Source organism: Drosophila miranda, assembly GCF_003369915.1.
Source record: "Drosophila miranda strain MSH22 chromosome Y unlocalized genomic scaffold, D.miranda_PacBio2.1 Contig_Y1_pilon, whole genome shotgun sequence".
Taxonomy (NCBI): Eukaryota; Metazoa; Arthropoda; class Insecta; order Diptera; family Drosophilidae; genus Drosophila; species Drosophila miranda.
The window spans coordinates 14,287,435-14,314,118 of NW_022881603.1; the positions used below are offsets into that span (position 1 = coordinate 14,287,435).

General features: G+C 43.4%; 2 protein-coding genes, 1 long non-coding RNA gene and 2 pseudogenes across 3 annotated transcripts; 3 read left to right on the forward strand and 2 right to left on the reverse strand.

Annotated features, from left to right (window-relative positions):
* The window catches only part of LOC117189986, a 17,254-nt pseudogene extending 1,788 nt beyond the window's left edge, over positions 1-15,466 (reverse strand).
* LOC117189987 lies at positions 1,290-3,655 on the forward strand. The gene is made up of 2 exons (XR_004473617.1): positions 1,290-1,771; positions 1,845-3,655. It is a non-coding gene; the product is annotated as an uncharacterized LOC117189987 (long non-coding RNA).
* A 652-nt stretch (positions 15,467-16,118) lies between the features above and the next one.
* Positions 16,119-19,026, forward strand: LOC117189977 (WD and tetratricopeptide repeats protein 1-like). The gene is made up of 2 exons (XM_033395060.1): positions 16,119-17,133; positions 17,193-19,026. The coding sequence occupies exons 1-2, from the start codon at positions 16,365-16,367 to the stop codon at positions 18,329-18,331; spliced, it is 1,908 nt and encodes a 635-aa protein (XP_033250951.1). The 5' UTR covers positions 16,119-16,364; the 3' UTR covers positions 18,332-19,026.
* LOC117189979 (longitudinals lacking protein-like) lies at positions 18,980-20,486 on the reverse strand. The gene is made up of 3 exons (XM_033395061.1): positions 20,306-20,486; positions 19,965-20,051; positions 18,980-19,902 (listed from the first exon to the last, which is right to left on the reverse strand). The coding sequence occupies exons 1-3, from the start codon at positions 20,405-20,407 to the stop codon at positions 19,708-19,710; spliced, it is 384 nt and encodes a 127-aa protein (XP_033250952.1). The 5' UTR covers positions 20,408-20,486; the 3' UTR covers positions 18,980-19,707.
* A 2,028-nt stretch (positions 20,487-22,514) lies between these two features.
* Positions 22,515-26,047, forward strand: LOC117189978 (annotated as a pseudogene).
* The last annotated feature ends 637 nt before the right edge of the window (positions 26,048-26,684 follow it).

The window sequence follows — 26,684 nt, forward strand, 5'->3', positions numbered from 1 at the left end:
CAATTCAACAGTGAGCTGTCGTTGCTTTTTTGTAGGTCTGGGTAAGTCGTGGTCACTACTGGTAGTGGAAGTACATCTAATCGGTATTGGTGCCTTGATGGCGTAGCACACACGAAGTCTTCTGTTTGAACGGCAACTTCGGCGTGCTGAGCTTGGAGTTTTTTGAACATTTCTCGCAACTGGGCTTGTATGTATTAGAAGCACCACAGCCATAGCAGAAAATTCCCCGTTCAGAAACACAATCTTGATATCTGTGTCCCGTCTTCCGACAATTCCAACAGATCAATGCAATTGCGTCTACTTCCATCTCCCTTTCACTCTCTGAATATTCTTGATCCTCCATGTTCTGTTTTAGCTCCGATATGTCTCGACGAAAAGGCATTGTTTTCGCATACCCATGCGAAGTTTTAACGTCCTCTAAGAAGATTTCGCGTCTTCGACAAATTTCCCTGAGCTCCTGTACCGTTCTGATTTCTACGTTCAACAGTTCATGGCGAATCTCCGGACGCAGGTTATTCTTCAATACCCGAACCAACTTCCGAATGGTCCAGGGTACCTCCAACTGATCGTCAGCTAGAGATGCTATCGTAAAACCCATCGAAAGTCTCGCTTGCCTTCTGCTTCCGGTTTCGGATCAGTTCTTCGATGTCAACGTCATCTTTTTCTTGGCGAAATTGCAGTCGTAAGGCAGCACATAAAGTATCCCATTGAACTTCAACTACTGCCTTGTGATGTCGCCAGTAGAACTCGTTAGCTTTTCCTTCAAACAAAACACTCACATTCCGGCAAAGCACGGAAAAATTTCCTTCCAAAGTTTGATGGGTCAATGCCTCTACTCTATATATGAAGTTATCTATCGATACCCCGACTCCCGAGAACTTAATTTTCCATCCATTGAGTATATGGACCACTTTGTCCGGTCTCTGGATAAATCAGAGAAACCGCTTCGCAATGGTGACGGATGACCTATGCTTTGGGGTGCTTGTCTATGGCCAGGACCAGTTCCCTCTCCATAGTTAGTTGCTTGCAACTGCTCGGACAACGGCGTTGGAGAACGGTCTAACGCTGCGGTGACAGTGGACTGACTTGAGGTTCGGGTTACCTGTTGCATTGAATCAACTACCGAGCTTTGAATCAGCTCTGCCATTCGTTTACTTAGCGAAGCGAGCAATCTCTGTTCCATTGCCAACAGATCTATATTTTTAGAAGAACTCGCTTCTTCTCCCCCTTTTGCACGTTCCTTGACTGAGCGCGAGTATTTTGCGCTACTACCTTCGGCACAGCCCGCTTGCAGTTCTACACCTGCTTTTACATACCGGGCAAACATTGCTAGTCTTTAAATATGTGGTCATACAGGGAAGATGGAACTCGTGCTCGCAAACCGATCGGAATACCTCATCTGTGGTCTGTATGGCTTTCTGGCACAGCGCGCACACAGGTCTTACACCTTCACCTGCCCCTTGGGCTTCCTTTCCGGGAGATCTGTCCAAACCCATGGCAAGAAAATGCTACTTATCTCGGTTGTTTCCTATCATCTATGTAGTATGGGATTGGTTTGGCAATACTACTCTGAAAGTCGTGACTATAATTCGTCCTAACTTTGTTTTATTCAACTAAAATTTCGATACTAAGTTTTGATACCAATAATGAACTCTATGACCGACGCTCGCGCACCACAATCTACATTCTACTCTTTTTCGATATCTCCTTTGAAAGGTTTACGTTTAGTTCGAACGCGACTCGCATCTACGGATCGACACTGATTCCGACAGTGGGTACCCAGATTGTTCGCCGCCGGCAGCGGACAGTAACCGATAATAAAACCTGATCTATCTGTTTTCCAGCTTCCGACAGCTAACTCTGAGACCACCGTCAGTAATTCTGGAATAAATCTCTTCTCTCCATCGTGGATAGAGTAACGCTCGAAAGCAGAATATCTATGTTCCAATGCGCTGGAGTCGAAGAAAACTTTTACTTAATAGGATGGTGTGAACACTAACGCGGTATTTCCCGCAGGGTCAGGCGGTCGACATTCGTCATTCTCGCTCTGCAATTCCACTGAAGGATTTAGCCTACGTCGCTTCTAGTTAATTGAGCCTCTTCTTGCTGACTGTCATCTGGGGTCAGAAAGGAATAACTCTGCTCCTTTATCTGGTTTCCACTTCAGATGACTAGTCCGCAAGGGATAGCGAAAGCACTTTAACGGAAAAGGAAACTTTTGTAAACGCGGAAAAGAAAATTTCTATCTAATCATCCACGGGTCCAACCGAGTATTTGAATCTACCCTGTCGGGCCCCACGTTGGGCGCCACTTATGAAAATTTCTTTAATCATTTAATAAAATTATCTTTTTAGTTATAATATTATTATAACTGTAACGTGTAACGCTCGTCTACGCTAGACGGACAGGAGGGGCGATCTGCAAAGGCGGGGCACGCTTTAAATGTTCCGGCTCTAGCTCGTCGGCTTTGGGGTGGTGGTTCTTGCGCGTACAGATCGTCTCCCTTTAGCAACACTATCACGCGATAATTTTAACGATTTATTTTCCTAAGAATTGAGCGTGCTGCGACTATACGGTGCTAGAACTACCGGTAGATCGACGAAAAGATAAAAGAAACGCTCCGTAAAGAATAGGGGAGAGTGCAGAAGAGAAGGAAGGAGAAGATGAGGGAGAGAGAGAGAGAGGGAAAGTAGAAAGAGAGTGAAGAGTGAGGGAAAGAGGAGGAGATATCGGTTGCTATCCCACGGATGTCAGTGTGGTAGCTTATTTTGCCCGCCCAACCTATGACCATCTTCCTCGAAACCGGAAGTTTCAGATGGCCCCTTTAGCTAGATCGCGGTTACACGCACGCCGGCACAGAGTTCATCCTTTTGTATCTTTATCTAAATTCCATTATATATTTGTTCGATAAACGATCAAAACTAATATATTCAGCGAAGGCATATTTTTCTAATTCTAGAGATCTACAGCGAGTATATGTATATGAGAGATTCTGAGGCGTATATAAAGTGATATGAGGTGGGGTTAATACTTAAGGTGTATCTTAAGGTTAGCAGGGTATTCCTGGCACAAATTCATTCAAATTTTCTTTCAATTCGGTTGCTTGTATACAACTGGCAATATAGGATATAGTGAGGAAAGTGTAAGATTGCTGCTATGCATTAGCGATTTCATCGTAAATTCGTTTCTTATTTACTTTTCGAGAGCTTAGGATTGGGCGCGCCCGCTAGAACCAAACGAAAGTCGCAGGATTTTACTCACGCAATTACGTTTCTCCATCGGCGAAAGATCGATCTTCCGGCAACTGCTGAAATAGAACGTTATCCTTTTTCTTTCGTTTACATTAGTGCTTTCGAGACCTTTGATTTCCCTCAGGCGGGGTTAGATCTAAATCCAATCAGTTTCTGTTTTGTTTCGGGTGCTTTTTAGATTTCTTACAATTTCCTCTAAATTCTTTCCAATATTTCATATAAATTCTTAATTAGAACGGGTACAACTAGTATTTAAAGCTAGATCTTAGGAACTTCATTTGTTTGTTCAAAGGAACGATTCTAGAGTCTTATTCATGGGTTCGAGTCTCTGTCGGATTCGACGGAATGGCCTAACTGATATTTAAGCTAAATTTTAGGAGCTTCATTTGTTTGCTCAAAGGAGCGATTCTAGAGTCTTGTTCATTGGTTCGAGTCTCTGGCGAATTCGACCGGATGGCCTGCAGCTCAATTACTTTTTAACTGGGTTGGGCGAATCGCATCGGACTGCCTGCCAAGGAGAGGATAGGCGGGACTGAAATCAGGGTCCGAAGAGCGTATTTATTAATTTTAATTCTGCTGGGCTGCTCTCGGCCGTGTCTTTCTTCAACACCGGCTTTACTGCGCCATTTTTGAAACACGGACCGAGATCTGGATTCTACGTCGACGAAACTCTATTAATACAGGGGTCTGTTGAAGCGGGAACGGTAGATCGTATTTTCTTTGCAAGTCTTTAGAACATTAAACGTTGCAGGGCTCGAATGCGCCTGGTTTTGCCAGCACAAACTCCTCGCCGGGCGACATGGGCGCCGGTTGGGGACGGGGAGCGGCCGACGGAACGAGAATATCAGCCCACGAGCAGTGGACGCGGTCTCGGCTTGTTGATGCGGCACGTGGAATCTACGGAGCCTCTCGGCGGATCCGGGAAAAACGATGAACCAGTATGCTGACGCCTGCGATTTCCAGGCGGGTCGAAGTACTCCACTTTGCTGGTCACTTTTTGGTGCCGCAAACGTGGGGTGCCTTACGGCGCCTTAGCACGTGTCGCGCTAGGCTGGGGCGCGTAAGGCGGCGTCTTCCCGAGGAGCTGGTCCACAATTTCCGCAGGAAATCTTTTGCTGCGGAAAATACGAGTTACCTCTATTAGATATTCGCCCGGAGAACGGGGATCGACATTTATCTTACCGCAGTGGCGGCGGTATCCGTGGATGTACACAGATTAATCCAGCCTCTGGCGGTTCTCGGGGTTAGAACGCCCACAGAAGAGGTTGCTCCCGCAGAAAACGGCCACACTTATAACCCTTCCGGCACTGTACACACTTTCGACTATATTTAGTGGAATTAGGCGCGGATGTAAAACTTTTCACTGATCGGAAAAAACACGACTCGTCGGCTTGATTATCGCCCAGGAAAAGATCGAAGCCGGAAACCTGCTCTGGCCACTTGACATTTGCATGCACTCTTGCATGGGGAGGTTACGCCCTCTAGGTTGCCAAATTGGAGCAACCCTGACCTCGGCTGATTTCGATAATTGTCAATCTTGCGGTCAGCTGCCCAGGCAGCTGATCGGCAGGCACCTTCCAACACGTACAAAGGCGATTCATGCCCCCTACACCGCTCATTGCTGATTATCGTTTAGTCTCTGAGTCACACCGATGTTAATAGTTCGTAACTAAAACAATCACTTTGTTCGGAGCAGAACCCAGCCGATTAGCTGCTTGCCAAATAGCACCTAATTCTTGGCCCTCAGCCGCTTATTTTGTTTGTTACTTATGTCTATGTCACTCATTTGTTTGTTAAAGCTTTGCGCTTGCTTGCCCTGCTAAACGCTCTCTGCCAGCTCGCTCTTCGCTATCTCCGCTTTGCGTCTGCCTACCGACGTCGGCCGAGCGAAGCTGCGCTTAGCGATCGGAGCGGCAATGTAAAGGGCAGGCAAGCCACACTTGCAATTTGGATGTCACGCATTAAAGAACATATCGTAATTTTATTTCTGCGCCGAGTTTTATTTAATTCGAAATAATTAGTCGGCCGATTGGGGATAAAAAACATTATCTCCACATAAAATTTGGTGACCCCGACGTGATCTCTGAGTTGCAGTGTCAATTAATAATCATTCGCGATCGACATTCGTTAGCCCTAGCAAATTTTCGGCGGTTAAGCACAATTCGGTGCTAAAACACACTTACATACACCTACATACACGCATTGCTGGCTATTAATTTCTCTGTCGCGACAATTCGGTCAGAGCAGTGCGGTAGGCAGTGCAGCGAACTCACTAATACACACAAGCGGAGTACAAAGCGGAATTGGACAGCTCGCACAGCCGCACAGCTAAAGGCATTAGCTGTAATCCCTTTGCTTTCGGTTCCCACGTTTATACGTATACAGGGTGTGTTTTTCGGTCGTGCTGAGTGACTCTTTTAAAACCTCAACATGGCAGCACCTGAGCCTACCAATGTCGCGAACGCAGCAATGCCGAGTGATGTAGATTTCTACAAGCACAAGGCCGAGTCCATCGCGCGCCAACTAAAGGCCATGGATCGCTTTCTTACCAAGGAAGAGCTTGCCGAGTTAGATGAGGCAGAACTTCAAGGTCGCTTAGAGCAAATCGAGCGAATGAATGCGGATTTCGATGCCGCTCAAACGAGCCTTGAAAGGCTGGATTTCCTGCAGTTAGCCCATGATGCCCGGCTGGACTTTTCGAATGTTTATGTCAAGGTTAGGTCCAGGCTGTCGCGGGAGTTGATGGCTGCTCGCACGGTAAATGTTGCCAATTCAACGGCTCGGCATACTCTCGAGGGGAATTCGTCGTTGTTCGCCTATAATAGTATAGGCCGTTCTCGAATGACCGAGTTGTAGCTTCCGCGATTCGGTGGGAACTACATGGATTGGCCAGAATTCCACTCGATGTTCTCGACAATGGTGCACAAAGACCATCGTATACCAATCATCGAAAAATTCCAATATCTTCGTGGATGTCTAGATGGTGCTGCGCTGGATACGATTCGTTCCTTGGAACTTTCTGAGGAGAATTACGACAAGGCGTTGAATTTACTAATGTTGCGATTCGATAATAAACTGTTACATTTTCAGGCACACGTCAAGGCTATTTTCGGGCTGCAAGGGGTGGAGAAGGGCTCGGCTATCGGCTTGCGCGCGCTCAGCGACAAAATCAATTCGCACTTGCGTGCACTTCAGACCTTGGCGACCCCGCAGGAGATATCCGATGGGTTGCTGATCTTCATCATAGGCACGAAACTGGACCACAAAACAAAGGAGAAATGGGAAGAGAACTTGCCGACGTCAGGATTGCCTCGGTGGTCAAGCATGGCCTCATTTCTGGAAGCGAGATGTCGGATGCTGTCCAGTAACGACCATCCTAACCCCATATGTAACCATTGCAATTCCTCCGAGCATTACATATCTAGATGTCAGGCATTCCTGAATCTCTCTGCGTTTGAACGATACAAAGAAGCAAAGAAGAGCCGCTTGTGTTTGAACTGCCTCAACAAAGGCCATGAATTGCAGAGGTGCAGGTCAGGACTTTGCAGGCATTGCCAGGCCAAACATCACACGCTTCTCCACATTCCATCGGGAACTGGTGCTTCATCTTCCTCTTCACCGGCCGAGGAATCGATCCAGCAAGAGGCCGCGACTGTGCTTCTAGCAAGCGGGTGTTCCAGCCCTCCCCCCTCGATCCAGAAATCTCAGCCTAGCCAGAACGTGTTGCTACCTACTGCCCTCGTCCATGTAACAGATCGTTATGGAGCACTTATCCCATGTCGTGCCATTTTCGATTCTGCATCACAGGCAAACTTTGTAACATCTAGACTTGCTGATCAGTTGCAGTTGGATCATCGCTCGTCTTATGTTCACATCTCTGGAATCGGAGATTCCATTCTACCTTCGAGCAAGTCTGTACATATAGTTGTACAATCCCAGGACGCAAGCTATCGAGCTTCCTTCGCTGCAATTGTCACCAACTCAATTACGGAAATGCAGCCTAACTTCGGCGTAGACGCAAAGGATTGGCCAATGCCGAATAATCTAAAACTAGCTGATCCTAATTTCTCCAAGCCCCAACGTATCGATCTGTTGATAGGTTCTGGTTTGTTCTTCGATTTAATGTGCGTCGGACAGATTCGACTATCAGCCCAATTGCCAACATTGCAGGAGACAAAACTTGGTTGGATAGTATCAGGAAGCATTGATAGCTCGGAGAATAAGCGTGCAGCTTTAGCCGCTTTTGAAAATTCCTCGTGCATCTCTATTGACGATTTTCGACCCACAACGCTGGAGTACCAAAACTTAGAGCAGCAATGCAGGAAGCAGCTGCTCGAGTGCCAGGTGCAAGTGGAAAAACTGCGATCGGAGAATCAGGAACTGCAGCGCGAACTTTTCCATATATTAAAAACCTACATATCCACGCTAAATGAAATTCAACTTTCAACAATTTCTACATTGCCAAATTTCCTGCCATTCTATACAATTACAGAGGTTCCCGATTATCAAGACGTAATCACGACAAGCCGCCTTCGTAAAGAAGCGCCGATTGCTGCGTTCGACGATCATCCCAGCGTAGCCGCCAGCTGCGCCAAGCAAGCATCTTCAAGAGGGCCGTTGGAAAAATAGCGGTTCTGCCCCTTCAGGATGGATCTGTTGAAAGCCTTTGCCTTCCAACGGGGGGTGAATGTTTGGAGCAGAACCCAGCCGATTAGCTGCTTGCTAAATAGCACCTAATTCTTGGCCCTCAGCCGCTTATTTTGTTTGTTACTTATGTCTATGTCACTCATTTGTTTGTTAAAGCTTTGCGCTTGCTTGCCCTGCTAAACGCTCTCTGCCAGCTCGCTCTTCGCTATCTCCGCTTTGCGTCTGCCTACCGACGTCGGCCGAGCGAAGCTGCGCTTAGCGATCGGAGCGGCAATGTAAAGGGCAGGCAAGCCACACTTGCAATTTGGATGTCACGCATTAAAGAACATATCGTAATTTTATTTCTGCGCCGAGTTTTATTTAATTCGAAATAATTAGTCGGCCGATTGGGGATAAAAAACATTATCTCCACACACTTTACTTTTAATTTACATAATCCGAACCTGGGCCCATAACCTGTTGGACAGAATTTCGATGCCGTTGCAAGGGAAGTTCTTGTACCGGTTTGTGTTCTTGTGACAAAACCGCTCCCAATGCTATGTTACTAGCGTCGGTTGTTACCGTGAACATTTTGTCAAAGTCTGGGAACGCAAGGATAGGGTCTGAGGTGATGAGTACTTTTAGTCTCTCAAATGCCTCGACGTACTTTTCTTCCTTGGGGTCTATGACAGCTCCTTTCTTTAGTTTGAGTGTCATGGGTTTTGCTATGTTTGCAAAATTAGGAATGAATTTCCTGTAGAACCCGCACAGACCTAAGAATGACCTTATTTGTTTAGTCGTTTCTGGTATTGGAAATTTGACAATGGCAGAGATTTTGCCTGGATTTGGTACTATTCCTTCAGTAGTGACTACATGACCTAGGAATTAAGTTTCCTTTTTCATGAATTCACATTTATCCATTTGTAGCTTCAAGTTGGCGTCTCTCAACTTTCCAAATACTCTCCTTAGTGACAACAAGTGTTCTTCCAATGAAGTGGAAAATATAATGATGTCATCTAAGTATACAAAGCAATCTTTGAAGATTAACTCTTCTAGCAGATTGTTCATACATCTTTGGAAGGTAGCTGGGGCAGTGGTTAGCCAGTCCATGCTTAGTGGAGAACGCAGTTTTGGGGATTGAGCTAGGTTCCATGGGTATTTGATGGAAACCTTTTGCTAAATCGATTGTCGTAAAATACTGACATTTACCTAGTTTGTCTAGGATTTCATCCATTCGTGGAGTTGGGAATTTGTCCTTAACTGTTATTTCATTTAGACTTCTATAGTCTACTACCATTCGATATTTTTGCTTTCCTGAAGCATCTATCTTCTTAGGAATCATAGATATGGGCGAGCAGTAAGGAGAATTCGACTTTCGAATTATTCCCTGCCTGATCATATCTTTGATTTGCTGGTTTACCTCCTGATCATGTATCTGGGCATATTTGTATGGTCGTCTGTAGACCGGGTCTTCATGTTGAGTTTTGATCTTCTACTTGTACTTGTGAAAGTCAAATTGTCACCTTCTCTGTACTGCACATCCTTAAACTCATATAAGACCTTCTTTAACTCTTCCCTCTCTTCGTCGTTTAAGTGTTGATTACATTCCCTTAATTCACTGTCTAGAGCGGAAGCGAAGTATTGATCTCCCTCTGGAGATGGGTCAAGGCACTTAGGTGCGATCTTCTCTTCTTTTGTAGAGGGATCAGTGCACTCTGTGCGGTCTTGCCGGCTTCAATAGCTTCTCCACTCTGAATGATTGGGTACGACCTAGCTCCTAGTGTTACAGTGTCATTTCTGTAATCGATGACGGCTTTACTTGCCATCAAGTATTCTCTTTCTAATAAAATATCATAATTTTCGGAAAAGTTATGTATGTAGAACTTTTGTTCGGACGGACATGTTTTGTTCGCATTCCTCATTATACTCTTAGTTAAACGGACAGGTCCATTGATGGTATGGACCGTAAGGTTATCGTCTTTTATCTCGGAATCTGTATAATTTTCTTTCATGATGTTGATCGATGATCCCGAGTCAGCGATACACCTTAATATTCTTTTATTAATGGTAATGTTTATATAGGGTCCTCCTCGGTTTCTTCCGAGGCGGCTTGATGAAAATTTACGTCCATCTTCGTTTGGCCACTCTGGCTCTCCCTCCCTCTTTTAGTAGGTTGGTTGGGTCCACTCCCACTAGCTTGGTTTTGAGATATTTGCTGATTGAATGGATTCTGAGCCCTACCTTGATTCAAGGAATTTTTGAACTCATTGTATAATCCAGGATTTTGGGAATTTTGATTTTGATTTGTTCGATTAGTCTGACCTGTTCCAGATGAACTCTAAGTTTGATTGTGATAGTTAGTAGTATTATAATTTGGATAATAGTTTCCAACATTCTTTCGATTTGATTGAGACGATTTCGATTGATCTTTATTTGTACCTGAATCTGTTGTACTAGCTTCGTACAATCCTTCTTCTTGTGCTGCCTTCTTAAGATTAGACAATGTGGTAATATCTTTTCTTGCTAAGGTCATGAACATTCTGTCAGGAAGTTTTCGAGTAATGACATCTTTAATTGTGTTGTTCAAAGCGTTTTTATAAATGACATTATTTTCTGGTATGTTTTCTAAGTTTAGCTTATTGTTTATTAATAATGCTTTTATCTCTAATTCTTCTATAAACTTACGAAGACTGCCGTTGAATCTGGTGGTGTATAGTTGTCGGAAGAGTTCTTCATATGGTGTGTGATTTTTGAACTCGTTGATCAGCGCCGTCTTCAGTTCGAGCCACGTGTTGGGTTGTATCATTTGCGATATGCGTTGTGCCTCTCCTGACAGTTGGATCTCGGTCGCTCCAAATAGGATCCTTTGTTGGCGAAGATCTTCAGTTGGATATAATCCGCATACATATTCGATTCGTTTGATAAATGAGCTTAGCTGTCCAGATGAACCGTCATAGGCAGGTATTTGTCTGATCGGCAGCAGTGCCTGGTTCAAGTGGATTTCGCTCAATGATAGTGGTGGTAACGCCATGTTGTTGGTGTTGATTGGGTTTTGTTTTATTTTCAGTAGTTTTTAACTTTATTTTGGTTCACTTGTAAGTTTTTTAATTTTGTATTTAGTGTTTCACTGTTCTTGGTGGTTCACAATCTCCACTTACTTCAGTTCACTTAATTTTAGTTTTGCAAATCGTATGTGCTCGTAACACATAGGTTCTTTGGCGGATTTCACAATTTTATTAACGATTCCGGGATTACGTGATCACAGTAATTAGAAATTACACAAGCTGACCATTACCGAAAAATAGGTGTTAATTTTAAACGAAATCCTACCGACTGCGCCAGTTAAATATCCGCAACTCGAAATTTAGTTTTTAAAAAAGATTTTATTTTTAGTACTTAATTTCTTTATGTCACAAGATTGGTTGAATTCCCCGACTTAACTTTACGTCTGCTTGTCTCAAACGGAACTGATCTCTCTGCTGCTGGCTAGTTTCCATGAGCCCTTCTCTTGGAACTCCCGACTCTGGCTTCGGGCGTTGCTTTCCTCGGCTGCATCTTCGTGTCGGTGGCGTACGTGCCTGGATCGATATTTGGGGATGCGTCGGCTTTGATGAAAGGCATCCACTGCTGGCGATCGGTGTTGCATTACATGACGGAGCTAGGAATGTGATACTCCTTGGTTTTATGTCTAGCTTTGATTGGTCCTCATGAGTGGCGTGATTCGAAAGAATCGATTTCTCGAGAGTGGCGTGATTCTAATGTTGATGAAACAATGTGGTCCATTGTTTATATTATGGGGGGCCCTAGCTTGGAGTATGGGAAGAAACAGTTATTGATTCTTGAGTGGGGTCCTGTTACTTGTGTGGATGGGGTGGATGAATTGTACATAAACATAATGTGTATGGGATGTGGGGAATTATGGATATGTCACTATATATATATATATATATATATATATATATATGGCATGTATATATATATATATATATATATATATAAGTATATATTTATTAAAGAGCGTATACAAATGCTCGGTTCAAGTACAATTAGGGTCGACATGTATAAATATATATACATATACATATACATATATATACATATACATATAGGGGGCACGCCCCCTACACACTCGCTTTTATCGTGCGCCCCGCCAAAATACGTTTTCGGGCTACGACGACGACCCAAAACTATTTTATACAATAGAGAGATATATCTTTATCTTTCCTCCACTAATAAAATAGACATATAATTTTTCTTGTATCCGTTGGCTTAACAGATTTCTTTTGCTTTGGATGTTGTGTGTTTCTGGGATTATAGTGTATCAAATGTATTACTTAACGCTTCTCGTTTGATTGTTTAATCCTGGTGAAAAAGTGTAAAAAAAAACCAAACATACAAATACTATATTGTGCCCAAAAGAGAAACAATGGCAGTTTTACACAAATAAACCATTTTTCGCGGCCTGTCTCTCTAATAAAAGGCAAAGCAAACCGAATCGATTATCACTGCCCTTGCTGAGTCACAAATAAGAAATACCGAGTAAAATCACTATTTTTACAGTTTAAAATAATTGGCTAAAATGGAACTACATTTGTTTTGTATGTGTATATTTAGTTTTATTTGATTTGTGAAGCCGTTTTACTTTTACGCACTTTTAAATACTCTGGGCGATTATTAATATTGTTTAGGAAAGTGTCGACGGACGTTTCTCTTGTACATCTTTTATCATAATTAACAAAATCAAAACTATTTTTACTATGCGCTCCCTTCCGATGCAGATGGATGGGGTGTGGATTGCAGGATACAGATAAATAGAATACGCTCCCCTTCAAGAACCTTAATAATATGCACAAACAGAATGAAAATATAAATAAAAAAATGCAATGGATGTGGGAACAATCTGCTTTTCATCGACATCTGGTCATTCAATTTAAGCCAAAAGCCATCCATAAACTATTAAGACGCTACATTTTTACGCTCTGATGGATGAATTTATGCAATAATATTACCAATCATCACTGAGCGCTGAGCAAGTTGTGTTGGTAATCGCGTCCATTGCCTAATAGACTTTGAATGAGTTTTCTGTCCCGTTCTTTAAAAACCTGATAGATTACTTATTTATACAATGCTGCGATTAGTGTATGATAAGAAAGGGGTTTCAACAAAAGAGCAGCTGTTTTTTGAGACCTCTGGCAGGGCTTTTACCTTGAAACGTTATGTGCCGCTCCCGAAAATGATTCATTCCAACTAAAGCAATCTTTAGGCTATGAAACAGTTACGATTCTATGCAGAATGTTCCAAGTGCAGTACAGATGTATCTTACGATAAATACTTGGATACTAAATAATACATAATACACAGATTTCTTTCTAAAACAGACAGAATATGGGGGAAAAATATACATAGGAGTACATAACAAATCGTAGGCGAAAAATTAAAATTTTCAGGGCATCACTTAATCATTTAATTTAGGAAGAGACCCAAGTGGAAAATATCCTTAATTTCAACGTAACGGATGAATTTGGAGCAAAACCAGAGTTTGCTTTGGGATATTTAAATCCTGCCAATAATACAAATTTAAATTTTGTAAAAAATTTCTCTTAAGATTACGAAAACATACAAATGCGAAACAACTTGAGAGCAATTTGGGATTTCGTAGGCGAAATAAACGTCACGACCAAAGCGAAGGAGTAGTCAGGATAGGGATAGGAAGGGATACGCAAACGTTCGGTGAACATTTTAACTGTAGCTATGCGCAGACACGTGTGCTCACATTGCTCTAAGTGTTCAGGTCCACGTAGAGTTCACTTGGGGATCCATGCTGGGTGGCCGTCGAAAATGTTTGGGGCCGGGCTTCAGCTTCAGCGTCGGCGTCGCTTGGTCATAAATCCTGAAAGCGACGCACATCCTCCCAGTAGTTTGACGGAATTTCAAACAGTTTATCGGGGATGCTGTTGGTGAACTCGAATTTCTGGAAAGTTACCTTGGCCGTCACAGTGTGCAGAACAGGAATCTCAATCTTGACCGGGAATCCAGTGGGCAACTTGAGCGTCACGAAATTTCGCAGCTTGTTGATGTGCTTCAGGGGAGCCACCACCTCGAGGACGTCCAAAAGCATTTCCACGCTGAGTGGGAAGTCCGTGCTCATGGCGACTGTGGCCCGCAGGGTCTTGCTGGACTGCTTGTTGACAAGTGGACGACCCAGACGCGGGCACCGCCCCACTGCAGCCTCTAAGTACTGATCCCAGGTCACACTGCTGGCTGGGGGAGCTTGCAATGAGCTGCGGCGTGGCAGCTCTGGCAGGGTAATGCCGTTCGGTGCTGCTGGGTTATTGCTGTCAGTGGTCGTATCCGTGGTCTGACTGTTCAGGCTAGAGCGACGCCCGTCAGGCTGTACTACTGAGCTCCTCATTGACTCGATAATGGCGCGATTCTTTTGCAGATCCTCGTGTGAGAGATGCTCGCGTCGCTTGCGCTGCTTTATGATCAGGCCCTGTATTGTATAGAGCTCACATTGATACTGACCGCCAATGAGTTCCTTCCGGTTCGCGCGGAAAATCCAGCCGCTTTGCGCCCGAGCAAAATTGATCGTCTTGGTGGACATTTGGGTGGCCATTATGTCCGTTGACATGAGCCCATCGACTTCATCCTCCATGTCGGCCTCCTCGTGGCGCAAACGTTGATAACACGCCTGTTCGTTGTCAAGCAGGACCAGGGCCTCCCTTGGGGGAGCTTCTCCCCGAAAGAGAAACGAAATGTCGCCTCTCTCCCACTTCATGTCATTGAAATCAACCAGGGTGGTGTCCAATCGAATGGAGGCCCCGGACTTGTACAGCCTGCAAATGTCGGAGGGCAGGATGCGGGACACCAACGGTAGCCAGGACTGGAAATCCCACTTGAATTCCATGTAGAAGTCCTGCATCTGACTGAGCGCCTTCACCAGTTTCTCCCGGCGCTTCTCCATATGATCCCTGGACTGTAGCTTTAGCATGCGCAGCAATTGAGTGATTGTCTGGCGGTCGCCGTAGCTAATGGCCTCGGCCAGAGGAGACCAGCCCTCGTTGTTTTTGATCCTGACGGGGGCATTGTTGGCCAGGAGCAGGCGCACGGCATGCTTCCTGCCCAGCATAACGGCTAAATGCAGTGGCGTATTACCGTGCTTGTCTTTGCTGCCAATCTCATCCTGAGCAGTGCGCAGGAGGAGTCGTCGCTGCATTGTCTTGATGTCATCTTCAAAAACGCTTTGATGCATGGGATACACTGTGTACTCATCTAGGGGCTCCGTTGTTGCCGTTGTTGTTGCTGTTGCTGTAGGTGTGTCAGGTGTGGTGTCTTCGCACAGGTGTGTGTTGGGTTGGGGCAGGGGCTCCGAAGGAATTGAATCGGAATCGTCCCCCTCACCGGCTGACTGATACTCATCTGACTCCTCGCTGTTTGAAGATCTCACATCTGCGTCCCCCATTTCCTTTTTTTAGCACTCGTCCTCTTTTTCTTTGGATATATTTCACTTTCTGAACCCCCTTTTTTCGAAACTAATCAATTTTAGTTTATGCAGAGCTGCAGTGTGACCGCGGATTTACAGTATGACCATCACAAATTAAAGGTTAGCCTACTTAGCCCCCCTCAATTTAAACAGGTGAACAACTTGATCTACGCTGCGAAAAAATAACACTGTATGTAAATTCTTGTTGTAGATAAATCCTTTCTTTTTAATACAAAAATAAAAATTACCACGACATCTAACACCTGAACTGCACTAAAGCTCTTCAAGTTGCATCATTTTCGTAGAGTTTAGCTTAATACCCACTGGGCTACAATGGGTTAATTGTTATCTGCCTTTGCTTGACATGGTAACTACACGTTAACTACACATTTGCTACATACAACATCTTTATGGAGTATGGGCATTTGTATACCCTACTTCCTTTAATTAACGTTAAAATTATTTTTCTCAAGCTGCTTTGCTTTACTTTGAAACCTAATTAATAACCTAACTTCCCTGCTTGACATGTTTTGGACGCATGCATTTAATGCAATATTTCTTTGAGATAGCTTTAAAAAATGTTCTGCATTTATTGGAGCTTGAGATCACAAATATTGGCGCGTTATTTATCTAGCTCTCACTGCTTTTTCAGTTAGGTAGCAAAGTGTAATGCTATAAGGTTTTTAAATCTGTTTTCACTGCCTTAACTTGAAGTGTAGTGGAATACGAGTAGTCGATATGAAACAACTTATAAATTACACTCACCACAAACGTAATATTTATTCCATATTATGGTCAAAGAAAAATTGTGTATTTATAAATAGCCGCTTTCAAACCTTTTCAAAGTAGACTCACTTTTGCGTTAGATTAGACGTTACAAAAGTCCTTCACCATCTGGCAGCGCCGCGAACAGATGTCAACAGTGTCCGACGGGGCAAAGGGAGAACAAGGGGTCAGTGAAAACAAACAAATACAAGTGTCGCAATCCCATCTACATCCAGATAATGTCGAGCGATGAATTGTATCGCATCAAATACTCTAGCTCGCGCTATCAGCGCCACCAGAGCGACGAGAAGGTGCCTTTGAATGCCAGTTGCTTGCAGTGGCAGAGCCAGCAATACGGATACGATTCGTCCTTGGATGAGCTGGTGCGTCGGCGGCTCCAGGCCTCTCCAGCCTACATAGATCGTCTGGAACAGGACGCGGTTCTGGCTGGTCATGATGGCTGCGTCAATTGCTTAGAGTGGAGCAGTGACGGTCTGTTGCTCGCCTCGGGCTCAGATGATTTCAGAGTTATGATCTGGAACCCTTTCCGCAAGCAGCGCATTCATGTGATAAATACCAAGCATCTGGGGAACATGTTTTCGGTGAAGTTTCTACCCAGGCACAACAACAGCATTTTGGCTACGTGTGCGGCAGATAAATTCATTTACGTCTATGACATCAATCACGCCAATGAGACGCTGTTCTCCTGTAACTGTCATACGATGAGAGCGAAGCGACTGGCTACAGCACAGGACTCACCGCACATCTTTTGGTCTGCGGGAGAGGATGGTTGCATCCTACAACTGGACATGCGGGAGCCACATCGCTGCCGACCCGAGGACGGCAATGGCGTGCGGCTGCTTAGCTTGAGCAATCAGGTTGAGGCGACCACAGAGGCAAAATGCTTGGCCATAAATCCTAGACGAACGGAGTATTTGGCTGTGGGAACCAACGATCCCTTTGCCCGCATCTATGATCGTCGCAAGTTGCCCACTAGTGGTGCTAATGGTATCTATTGAGCTGAATTTTTTCTCTTCTGTACTTCTAGTCAATACTTGTCTTTCCAGAATCCGTTGGGTGCGTTTCGTACTATGCGCCTGGACAGATTGTAAAGGACACCACCAGGAACATTGTCCACGAGTCGAGGGCTATAACATATCTCACTTTCAATGCAAACGGCACGGAATTGCTCGTCAACATGGGCTGTGAACACATCTATCGCTATGATCTAAACAACGCCGAGCCTCCTGTTTTCTACGAACTGCCTGCCTACTCTGCCCACACCACACACGAAGAGGAAGAGTTCAAGACACCTCACAAAAGCCGCTCCTTACCTTCCAGCATTGAATTGCATAAGAAACAGGGCAATGAACATCTCGAAAATGGAAAACTAGTGGCTGCTATTGAGGCCTATTCAACGGCATTGGCCAAGTATCCACGGGGAGAAGTTCTGTATCTGAACAGGGCTACGGCTCTGATGCGGCGTGGTTGGTTTGGTGACATTTATGCAGCTCTAAGGGATTGTCATGAGGCTCTTCGCCTAGATCCCACCTATGTCAAGGCTCATTTTCGGCTGGCGCGGGCCCTGCTGGAGCTTCGTCGTCCCCATGATGCGGATAAATGTCTTCAAGCGCTCATTCAGCGATTCACCAGTTTCGCCAACAACCATGGTGTCCTCATGCTGCACAAGGACATCAAGGAAAATCGACGACAATCCGAGAACACTGATGCCCCAAGTCCAGAACCAGTACTAGTGAACAATGGCTCGCGGTATCTACGCCTGACCGACGAGGAATACAATCTACGATGCGCTGCCAAGGATTACAAACATCGCTATGTGGGTCATTGCAATATCACTACGGACATTAAGGAGGCTACTTATCTGGGCATCCATGGCGAATTCATTGCCGCCGGCTCTGATGATGGAAATTTCTATATTTGGGAGGGGGAAACGGGAAAAATTCGAGCCGCCTATCGTGCCGACAGTGCCATTGTGAACTGCGTGCAGCCGCATCCCACTATCTGCATGTTGGCCACCAGCGGCATTGATCACGACGTCAAGATCTGGTCACCGTGTGCACCTAGCTCCGCTGAGCGGCCTAATCTCATTGGGGATGTTACGCGCACGGTTGAGGATAATCAGCAAAAGATGCGAACCGATCCATTTGAACTGAATACACGTAATGCGTATTGTTTCAATAACTGAGAAGAACTGTAGCGCAATGTGAAACTAGATCAAATCCCGCAATCAATGAATTGTAATTGTAATGCATTGGCCTGCGAATATGATTTAATCTGAATCCAGCAATATATCAAATAATAGTGTAATTTATTATAAGGGAACATATTTTTGTTAATGTGTAAACGAAATATGATATATATGATATACAGAGTAGACTAATGAAAAATGACAATTATGTTATGAAAAATCAAATCAAATAAAAACAAAGACATTTTTCTCAAATGTCTTGTGTTTTATATTCATCCACATCTGCGTCCACGAATTGACTGTGATAAAGTATCGAGGGTAAGCACAAGTATTCGTATTTCTTTTTGGAATTATTCTGTTTATTTACCGTAGTTATTTAAATCTATGCTCACATGTATACATATACATACTCGTACATATAAATATTTTACTTTATGTAATAATATTCAAGTATAGTTCTTTTTCCGCATCGTTCCTTTCCTTTTCTGTTTAAACTAAGTTGAAGCTTCCTTGTTTTGCCTTCGGTTTTTAGTTAAAATATATATGTAGGTGTCTTGTGTTTTTCAAAAGTTTTGAGAATACATCGTAATCATATTATAAAGGTCGCCACAACAAAAAATTAAAGTACTTTAAAGTATTTTTTTGTTTTTATTCATTAACTATAGATGAAGGATGTTTTTTATGGTGTTGAAGTTGTTGGGTCTGTGTGTGTGTGTGAGTTTTGTGTATAGGGGCTGTTGAGGGGCTTGGGCTGTAGTTAGTGGCTTAAAAACTAACCGAATGTGTTGTAATATTCGCTCCCTTTGCGGCATTCTATCGTTCTACTTGCACATTTCTCACTATATTTATAATTATCTTTATATAGTTTTCATGAATGAATTCTTCTGTTTAATTACTTTACAAAAGTGCGTTTTTGTGTTTTGTTTTGTTAGGGGTTGTCCTGTCCATATCTTTCCTTTTATACATTGTGGTGGTTGTTGCTTTGTTTTCTGGTTGTTAATATAATATTTTACAAACTATTTTAAGCAGAAATGAAACAAACACACAGTTCAAATGAGCCGATCGATAGAGGTTTGCAAATGGGTAGGTAGATCCGGTATGAATAAGTGGGCTTGGGCAGGTGGAACCATATTCTTCTGGTTACTACCGATATTACTTTACAGACTAAGCGTTTGTATCTGTCAGTTTTGTGTGGGTTTCTTTTGCTGTTTATTTTATAAAGTTAAATGATTTTTGTATACCAAATGTCGTTTTCGTAAGTTTTTTTCTTTCTTCTTTTGTTGGAATTTTGTTTTCTTGCATATATATATATATATAGGTTTCTTAGTTTTCTTTTTGTTATTTTGTGTTTGTTTTTTAATTGTTTAATACCATCAACCCTCCCGCTTTATTGAACTGGGTGTCTCTGCCAGGCCTTTTACTTTGAGGCGATCGGCTGTCTTAAGAAATGCTGGCAGCTGCTCTTGGGACACATTCACCTCTCCGGCGTACATGAACTCCAGTATAGCCTGTAGGTGTATATACGAGACATCTTTAAGTATAATAATCGGGTGCTTTGAAGGGTTCTCCTGTTGATAAACAGTTAATTTCATCAGTTTTTAGTCATTCGCAAAGTCATACGAAAACGTACCTCTAAAAGCGCCTTAAAGTAGGGACTGCAAGCGGAAAGCACCATTTTGTGTGCTTTGCAAGTCTGGCCCTCGCAAGCGAGTGTTACCTGTGGGGAAAACCAAAAGAAAACTCAATAAGTCATTTGCTAAATAAACACGAAATCACCAAAATGACAAAATAAATTAACACAAAGAGACAGGGAAGAGAAAAGAAGAAGAGTTTGATGGCCAGGTAGAGGGAGGCAGACAAGGTGAGCTGGTAACTGACCCTCGGACAGAGCTGGGGCTAAGACTCTTGGGACCTCATAGGCAATTAAATAAATTTGGAAAGGGGTTTCCCATTGCCTGTGTCGGTACTTACATCTGTGAAACTCTTCTCATCACGCAAGTGACGGAACGAGGTCACCATATTCGTCTGAAAATCGTTCCATTTAAGAAAGAACTGTTGATCCGACGACATCATGAAGAAGCTTAAGTTGGTGGGGGTTTGCGGGTCGCACGATCACAGCTCCAATGTACGCAGGAGCTTTAATTTGGAGGAGCCGACGTATTGTTCTCCGTCAGATGGTTGTTAATTGGTCAAGTGTTCTAGGACTGGAACAAAATATCCTCTGGTTTCTAAGTGTGTCGTAATGCTATTCTAAAAGAGAAAAAAAAAGTATTAATGCAGAAAGTGGTAAAAATTCCAAAAATAGAAGTGCTCACAACAAACTTGGCGAAATTCGTAAAACAAAGAGCGAATGGCGCGGGAGATTGCGAATAGAGCAAGTATGCGGAATTGCGAAAGAGTCGAGTCGCTCAGAGCGGACCGCAGCAGAGCTGACGACGATGAATACGACTACAAAAACATTCTATGCAGCACCAAAATAGAAGATTCAAGCGCATGTGCAACGCCTTTATGGAAATAGCAATTCGCAATATGTTGCATGTGTTCGAAAATGTCAAATGGCAGGCAGAGTTGCTGGCCAGCAGCGGTAACAAGAAAAAACAGCAGCCAGTAAAGATAAGCGAAAATATCAAAGACAGCGGCGGGACGGCGAGTTGAATGCCTTTCACTTTTCAAGGCAACTTCTGCATTTTCAGTAATTTGCTTGCTTATTTGAATTTAAGACACACTCACGCTCGCACAGTATCGCAATGTGAGTGCAATGTATGTATGTATTTAGACGTTCACCTAAAACCATCTCTTCAAAATGGCGCCGAAAACTAGGAAACTCATTCGCATTTCCACTACAAATACCAAAATACTTTTCCTACACATTGAATCGTTCGATGAGAACCCATCCCACTGTGCAGACAACATGTGTTTATTTTCTTGCGGGACCAGCTTGACAAGACACACATATGTATGTATGTACATATGTATATATATGCCCTACACTTGCGACGCTCCAGCCGGCTGATATGTGTAGGCGGCCGTCAAGGTGTCGAGAGCCAAGGCAAAGAGTACAGCGTACAAACTTCAGCAGAGCTTAAAATTTACAACAGCAATCTCTCTCTTTTTCACATATACACACACACATACTTAGCTAAGCGCTCTCAACTTTCAACTGCCGTTATGATTTCGCAATTACACTACAACAACAAGAGCGATACAAAAACCTCGCCGACGAAGAGCAGACATTTGCTGGAAATTTCAACTGCATTTATGTGTGTATGTGTGAGCAACTATCTCGCTTGCACTTGTGTTTTGGGGTTATCTTTAGCTTCTTCTTCTAGTTGGTCTGTTGCGCCGCAAGAGCCAATAGGAGTATACATATGTAGAAATTTGTCTAATTTTGAATTATTGATTTTTCCCCATTAAGAAATGGCTCCCAGATAGTGATGTAAATTTGAATGAAAACATCGATGTCGATGTCCATCGATGTTGTCAAAATCAAACATCGATGTTGGATTGATACATCGGATTTATTCTTCGATGCATCGATGTATGACCGATGTTTCAAAACTTTCCCATTTGATTATATTATTATTATTGCGTTATCATTACAAAAAAAAATCTTAAAACTTAAAAATTGTGTTGTTGGAAGCTGGGTTGTATACGGTACATAAACCGTCTACAGTTTGGTCGTCGCAACTAGAAGTTGAACCAGTTGGACTGCGGAGTGGGTATCCTACGGTGCGCGAAATCAGGATCTGAAGACACGGCGACAGCCTCTGATGATTGCGATGGGAAAATTGGTGACAGGCAGTTGTGGTACTGTTTCTGATACTGGATTTTTTTTGAACAAATGGATCTCCTTATATAGCTAGCAGTGGTACTCTTATTGTATGTGAAGGAACGCACGGGCTCCATGTGAGTGTATTTTTAGATAGGGTGCACTTACTCTGTGCGCGGGTTACATTTCAGTGCATTTACTTAGGTACTTGGCAGCAATAAAGTAAATAGTTTATTGCTTCGTCCTTTTTGGTGGGTTCGAGTTTACAAGTGCAATTGTCTATTCTTAGTTGCTAATGTAATTTTCGTGTCGTCATATTCATTGACATGAAGTGACATGGACAATTGTATTTATGAGTATTTGTATATGAGATTGTACTGTATATTCTGTAATATTAATAAGGTCTGTGACTGAACAGTACTCTTCATACCTTCCCAAACACACAACGGGTTGCCTTCGAATGATGTTAACGGCGTTCGCAGTTTCATATTTAAACAAATTTATACCATCTATAGTAAATTTGATTCATTTTAAGTCAAATACGCAATGATATGAAATTAAACTACCGATGTTTTGCAAAACATCGATGCATCACTCAACATCGGTAGCAGCAAAAACATCGGAAAACATCAGTAAACATCGGTAGAAAAACATTGATGCTCTATGCATCGATGTTTTTTTACATCACTACTCCCAGAGCAGAGTGTATGATGTATAAAGGTAAATACCAGTTTTGGTTTATCGCCTCAGACAACAACAGAATACGAAAGGAACGAGTCTTTCTCTCTGAGTAAGTTAGTTAGCGACAACAACAGTTCGAAACGAGTTAGGACGAAAGTTGCAACACTCACAAAATTTGAGCTGCTGCCGCCGCCGACGAAGCTTGTTTTCTTGTTGTTGTTGAATTATTACTCAACCCCGTATGCAACAAAAGTGTGGAAAAGAACTAACACGGAGAAATGTGTGAGTCTTGGCTAGACAATGGCGGCGGCAACTCTTCGTGGCATGTCAAGAACAACAAGAACATTCAAGGTTCTTTTTTGGTGTATTGGGCGATGCAATCATTGCAGATATTCCTTTATTTTTATTTTTTGTACGTGTATTACAAATATTATTGTAATATGTTTAAAATTAGGTCGAGCTTCGCGTTACTTTGTTTCATATACACGCAGCAGCAGCAGTACGCATACAGTCACTTCTACTCACACATGCAGCCTCACTCACGTACACTTATGTCTTTTTTCCACACACTTTCCTAATCACTTTTTTTGTGCTGCTGCTTTGTATTTGGCGTGCACTCTGTACTTTTACCAATGCGCCAATGAATATTATTGATTGCAAACACACTTTAATTGCGTTGTAGCCATGCTTTTTTCTATATCTTTTTGTTTAAATTTTAATACATACACGCTTTTTTAGCCCCGCACACAACTCACCTTCTGCTTTCTTTTCTCTTTCCGCTTTCTTTCCGCTCAGTGTGACCGCGGATTTACAGTATGTCCATCAGAAATACAAATACAACCCACTTAACCCCTCAATTAAAACAGGTGAACAATTGGAGTTAAACCACGGAAAAAATATTTTATGTAAATTCGTCTTGCAGATACAACTTTTCTCTTTGCTTAAAAAAAACGACTTCTATATATTTCACCTGAACTGCGCCAAAAGCTCATCAAGTTTCATCATATACATAGGTTGGAATATTTAAATAGCATGGTCCACAATGGGCTAATCGTTCTCTGCCCATGAACACAAATCATATTCCTCGATTTTGATATTCGGTTTACTGTTCCTAGCTGGTTAGGCCATTCTGCATTAAACATATAGTTAAAGCCGATAAATGAATAAATTTGTTACAATACAGGCTAATTTTAGATATTCCCTTATATTGAAATGTCTAAACTAAGGGTTAAATAAAGAAGGCCAAGCATAAAACGTAAGAGTGCACGGAATGAAACGTAAGTGTGTTGAGAATGTTTGCTTCCCAATACTAAATAATTCTATAGCAAGAAAAATTGGACAGGGTGTAAATGGAAACTCCAAAACCAAAATGTTGAAGAGCTCGCGATTATTAAAGATTATTAATAATAATGTATCTTTAAGATGGACGCGACTGCAGAATTCGGCTTCCGATGTCACACAGAGCTCACGCCAAAAAGCGTGGCTAACGGCCAGGGAACGTTACAAGAATCACGAGCACGTTTACTACAGCTCCGTCTTGGAGACCAAATGGAAGTTATCTACCCCTCCGGCTTCAGTTAATTCACAATTTCCGCACGATTGGATGGACGACTACGAATTCTACGAGGGAGGCAAGAGCACAGATTCCAAACACGGCAACCCAGACGCCTCAATACTAGCTTCAACCGTTCCATGCAGCGGATGCGGAGCACACTTGCACTGTTCAAATATCTCCATGCCCGGCTACATACCCAGCGAGATATTCAACGGCCGGTCGCAACAGGAGCTAAAAACTATCATTTTCCAAAGGTGCCATTTCCTGAATCACTACAACATCGCCTTGGATGTTGATGTGCCACCTTCGTCCTATGTGGATACGATTTCTCGCATACAGGACCACTTTGCCCTGGCAATCGTAATGGTGGTCCTTCTGGACTTTCCCAGCTCCATTTGGCCCGGCATGCAGCACGTTCTGGGCACAAAGCGCCCTGTCTTCCTATTCGGCAATAAGGTTGATCTCCTGCCGCGCGACTCCAACAGCTACCTGAATCACGTGAAGCATTGCCTGCAGCGTTCGTTCATCCAGCACGGTGGCGGAGACGGGCTCAACATAAGAAATGTCAGTCTGATATCGGCCAAGACAGGCTATGGCATTGAGGAACTGATCACGCAGCTGCACAAGACCTGGTCGTACAAGGGAGATGTGTATCTCCTGGGATGCACTAATGTGGGCAAAAGTACACTGTTTAATATCTTGCTCAACTCGGACTACTGCCGCCCAGAGGCCAGTGAGCTTGTGCGCAAGGCCACGACCTGCCCCTGGCCAGGAACAACCCTTGAACTGTTGAGATTCCCCATCTTCAGACCATCTGACAGCCGAGTCTATCAGCGCTTTAAGCGCTTATTCTCAGAACGCGTCGAAAGGGCCTCCTTGGATAAACTGCGGCGGGAACAAGCCCAAAGAACCGGAGCTGTTGCCGCGGCTCAGCCAGAGTCTCAAGTGGGACGCAGCTTCGATCGCCGTGAGGTGGTCAATGACTCCTTCTCGATGGCAGCAGGCACGCAGCCCATAACTAGCTTGAATGAACGTCGTGCAGAGTATCGGGAGGCTCGATGGGTCTACGATACACCAGGAGTGATGCAGCCCGATCAACTGACAGCTCTCCTAACCGCTGAGGAGCTCGCACAGCTGCAGCCAACGACAATGATTCGTCCCCGAGCTTTTCGCGTGCGACCCAAGATGACATAACTGCTAGGAGGCTTGGCCCGCATGGATATCTTGGATCTCGCCGGCTCTGAGAAGCACTATGATTGGCTTAAGGTGTTTGTGTTCGCCTCTCAAAACCTTCCCGTGATGATAGCATACACCCTGCAAGCAGAAACAGTATATAAGCGATATCTGGGAACTCCCTTCCTTGGCATTCCCTCAGCTAGTGGGGATTTAGAGGCACGATTGAAACGCTGGCCAGGCCTTCATTGCAAAGATAAAGATGTTGTTAGCAAAAGCGGCAGACATGAGGGAAGGCTGAATTGTGATATTACACTAAGCTCCGCAGGATGGCTGGGCCTACTCTTGCCTGATAACTCCGAGTGCTGTCTTCGGGTATGGACGCCACATGCAGCGGGAATATATGTACGTACACCGGCTGTAATACCACTTGCCGATCGGTTGGTGGGCAAACATATTCGAAACTCGTTAGCCTACAATACCACAATGCAATTTGTTTTAAAAAAATAAAACCAAAGACCAGAAATGCCTTTATTTTTTTGGTGGATTCAAATCGAAATTGCACAATGCCGCTAGCATCTGAATCCTTCTGTGCAGCTCTGGCTCTGCACGCCATTTTTTTAAGCGTTGGCACTTCTTCCAATGGATTGCATTTAAATCCTTGTCGCTCATTCACTTTCAAACAATTTCTATTTGGCGCTCAACTTTGGTGGGACTTGCTCTCTTTTTCTTGGGATATGCTCTCTATTTTGTGGTGGGAAATGCTTTCTTTGTGAGACGGTATATTTCTGAGGAACAGACGGTATATTTTATCGGAACATCTGCGGTCATACTCATTTTCTTGCCACCATGTCCAGCTCACACTTGCAAATTTTGCATAGTATTTTCAAGTATACTTTACTCACCCTCTTGTCCAATGCACCAATGTAGAAGCGGTATATTTTGGATTTCACATTTAAACCTTATTTTAGTGAATTAATTTAATAATTGGATAAAACTATGAGTTCATAGTTTTAATCCTTGAGAGAGATCGATTAATCCGTTGTAGACCACGGGGTATTTTAATATCCTACCGAAAATAATAAAAATTGAATAATTTTAGGGCAGTTGAGGTGAAAGATATCTTGGTTTTTTTTAATTTCAGAGGAACGATGCATGGATCTACAAGAATA

What these genes read in the sequence shown, in the direction of transcription:
- LOC117189977 (XM_033395060.1), top strand. Translation starts at nt 16,365, where the DNA reads ATGTCGAGCGATGAATTGTATCGCATCAAATACTCTAGCTCGCGCTAT. An exon ending in GCCCACTAGTGGTGCTAATG is followed by an intron (nt 17,134 to 17,192) that starts GTATCTATTGAG and finishes TTGTCTTTCCAG; the next exon opens with AATCCGTTGGGTGCGTTTCG.
- LOC117189979 (XM_033395061.1), bottom strand. Translation starts at nt 20,407, where the DNA reads ATGATGTCGTCGGATCAACAGTTCTTTCTTAAATGGAACGATTTTCAG. An exon ending in ATGAGAAGAGTTTCACAGAT is followed by an intron (nt 20,052 to 20,305) that starts GTAAGTACCGAC and finishes TTTTCCCCACAG; the next exon opens with GTAACACTCGCTTGCGAGGG. An exon ending in ACTTTAAGGCGCTTTTAGAG is followed by an intron (nt 19,903 to 19,964) that starts GTACGTTTTCGT and finishes GTTTATCAACAG; the next exon opens with GAGAACCCTTCAAAGCACCC.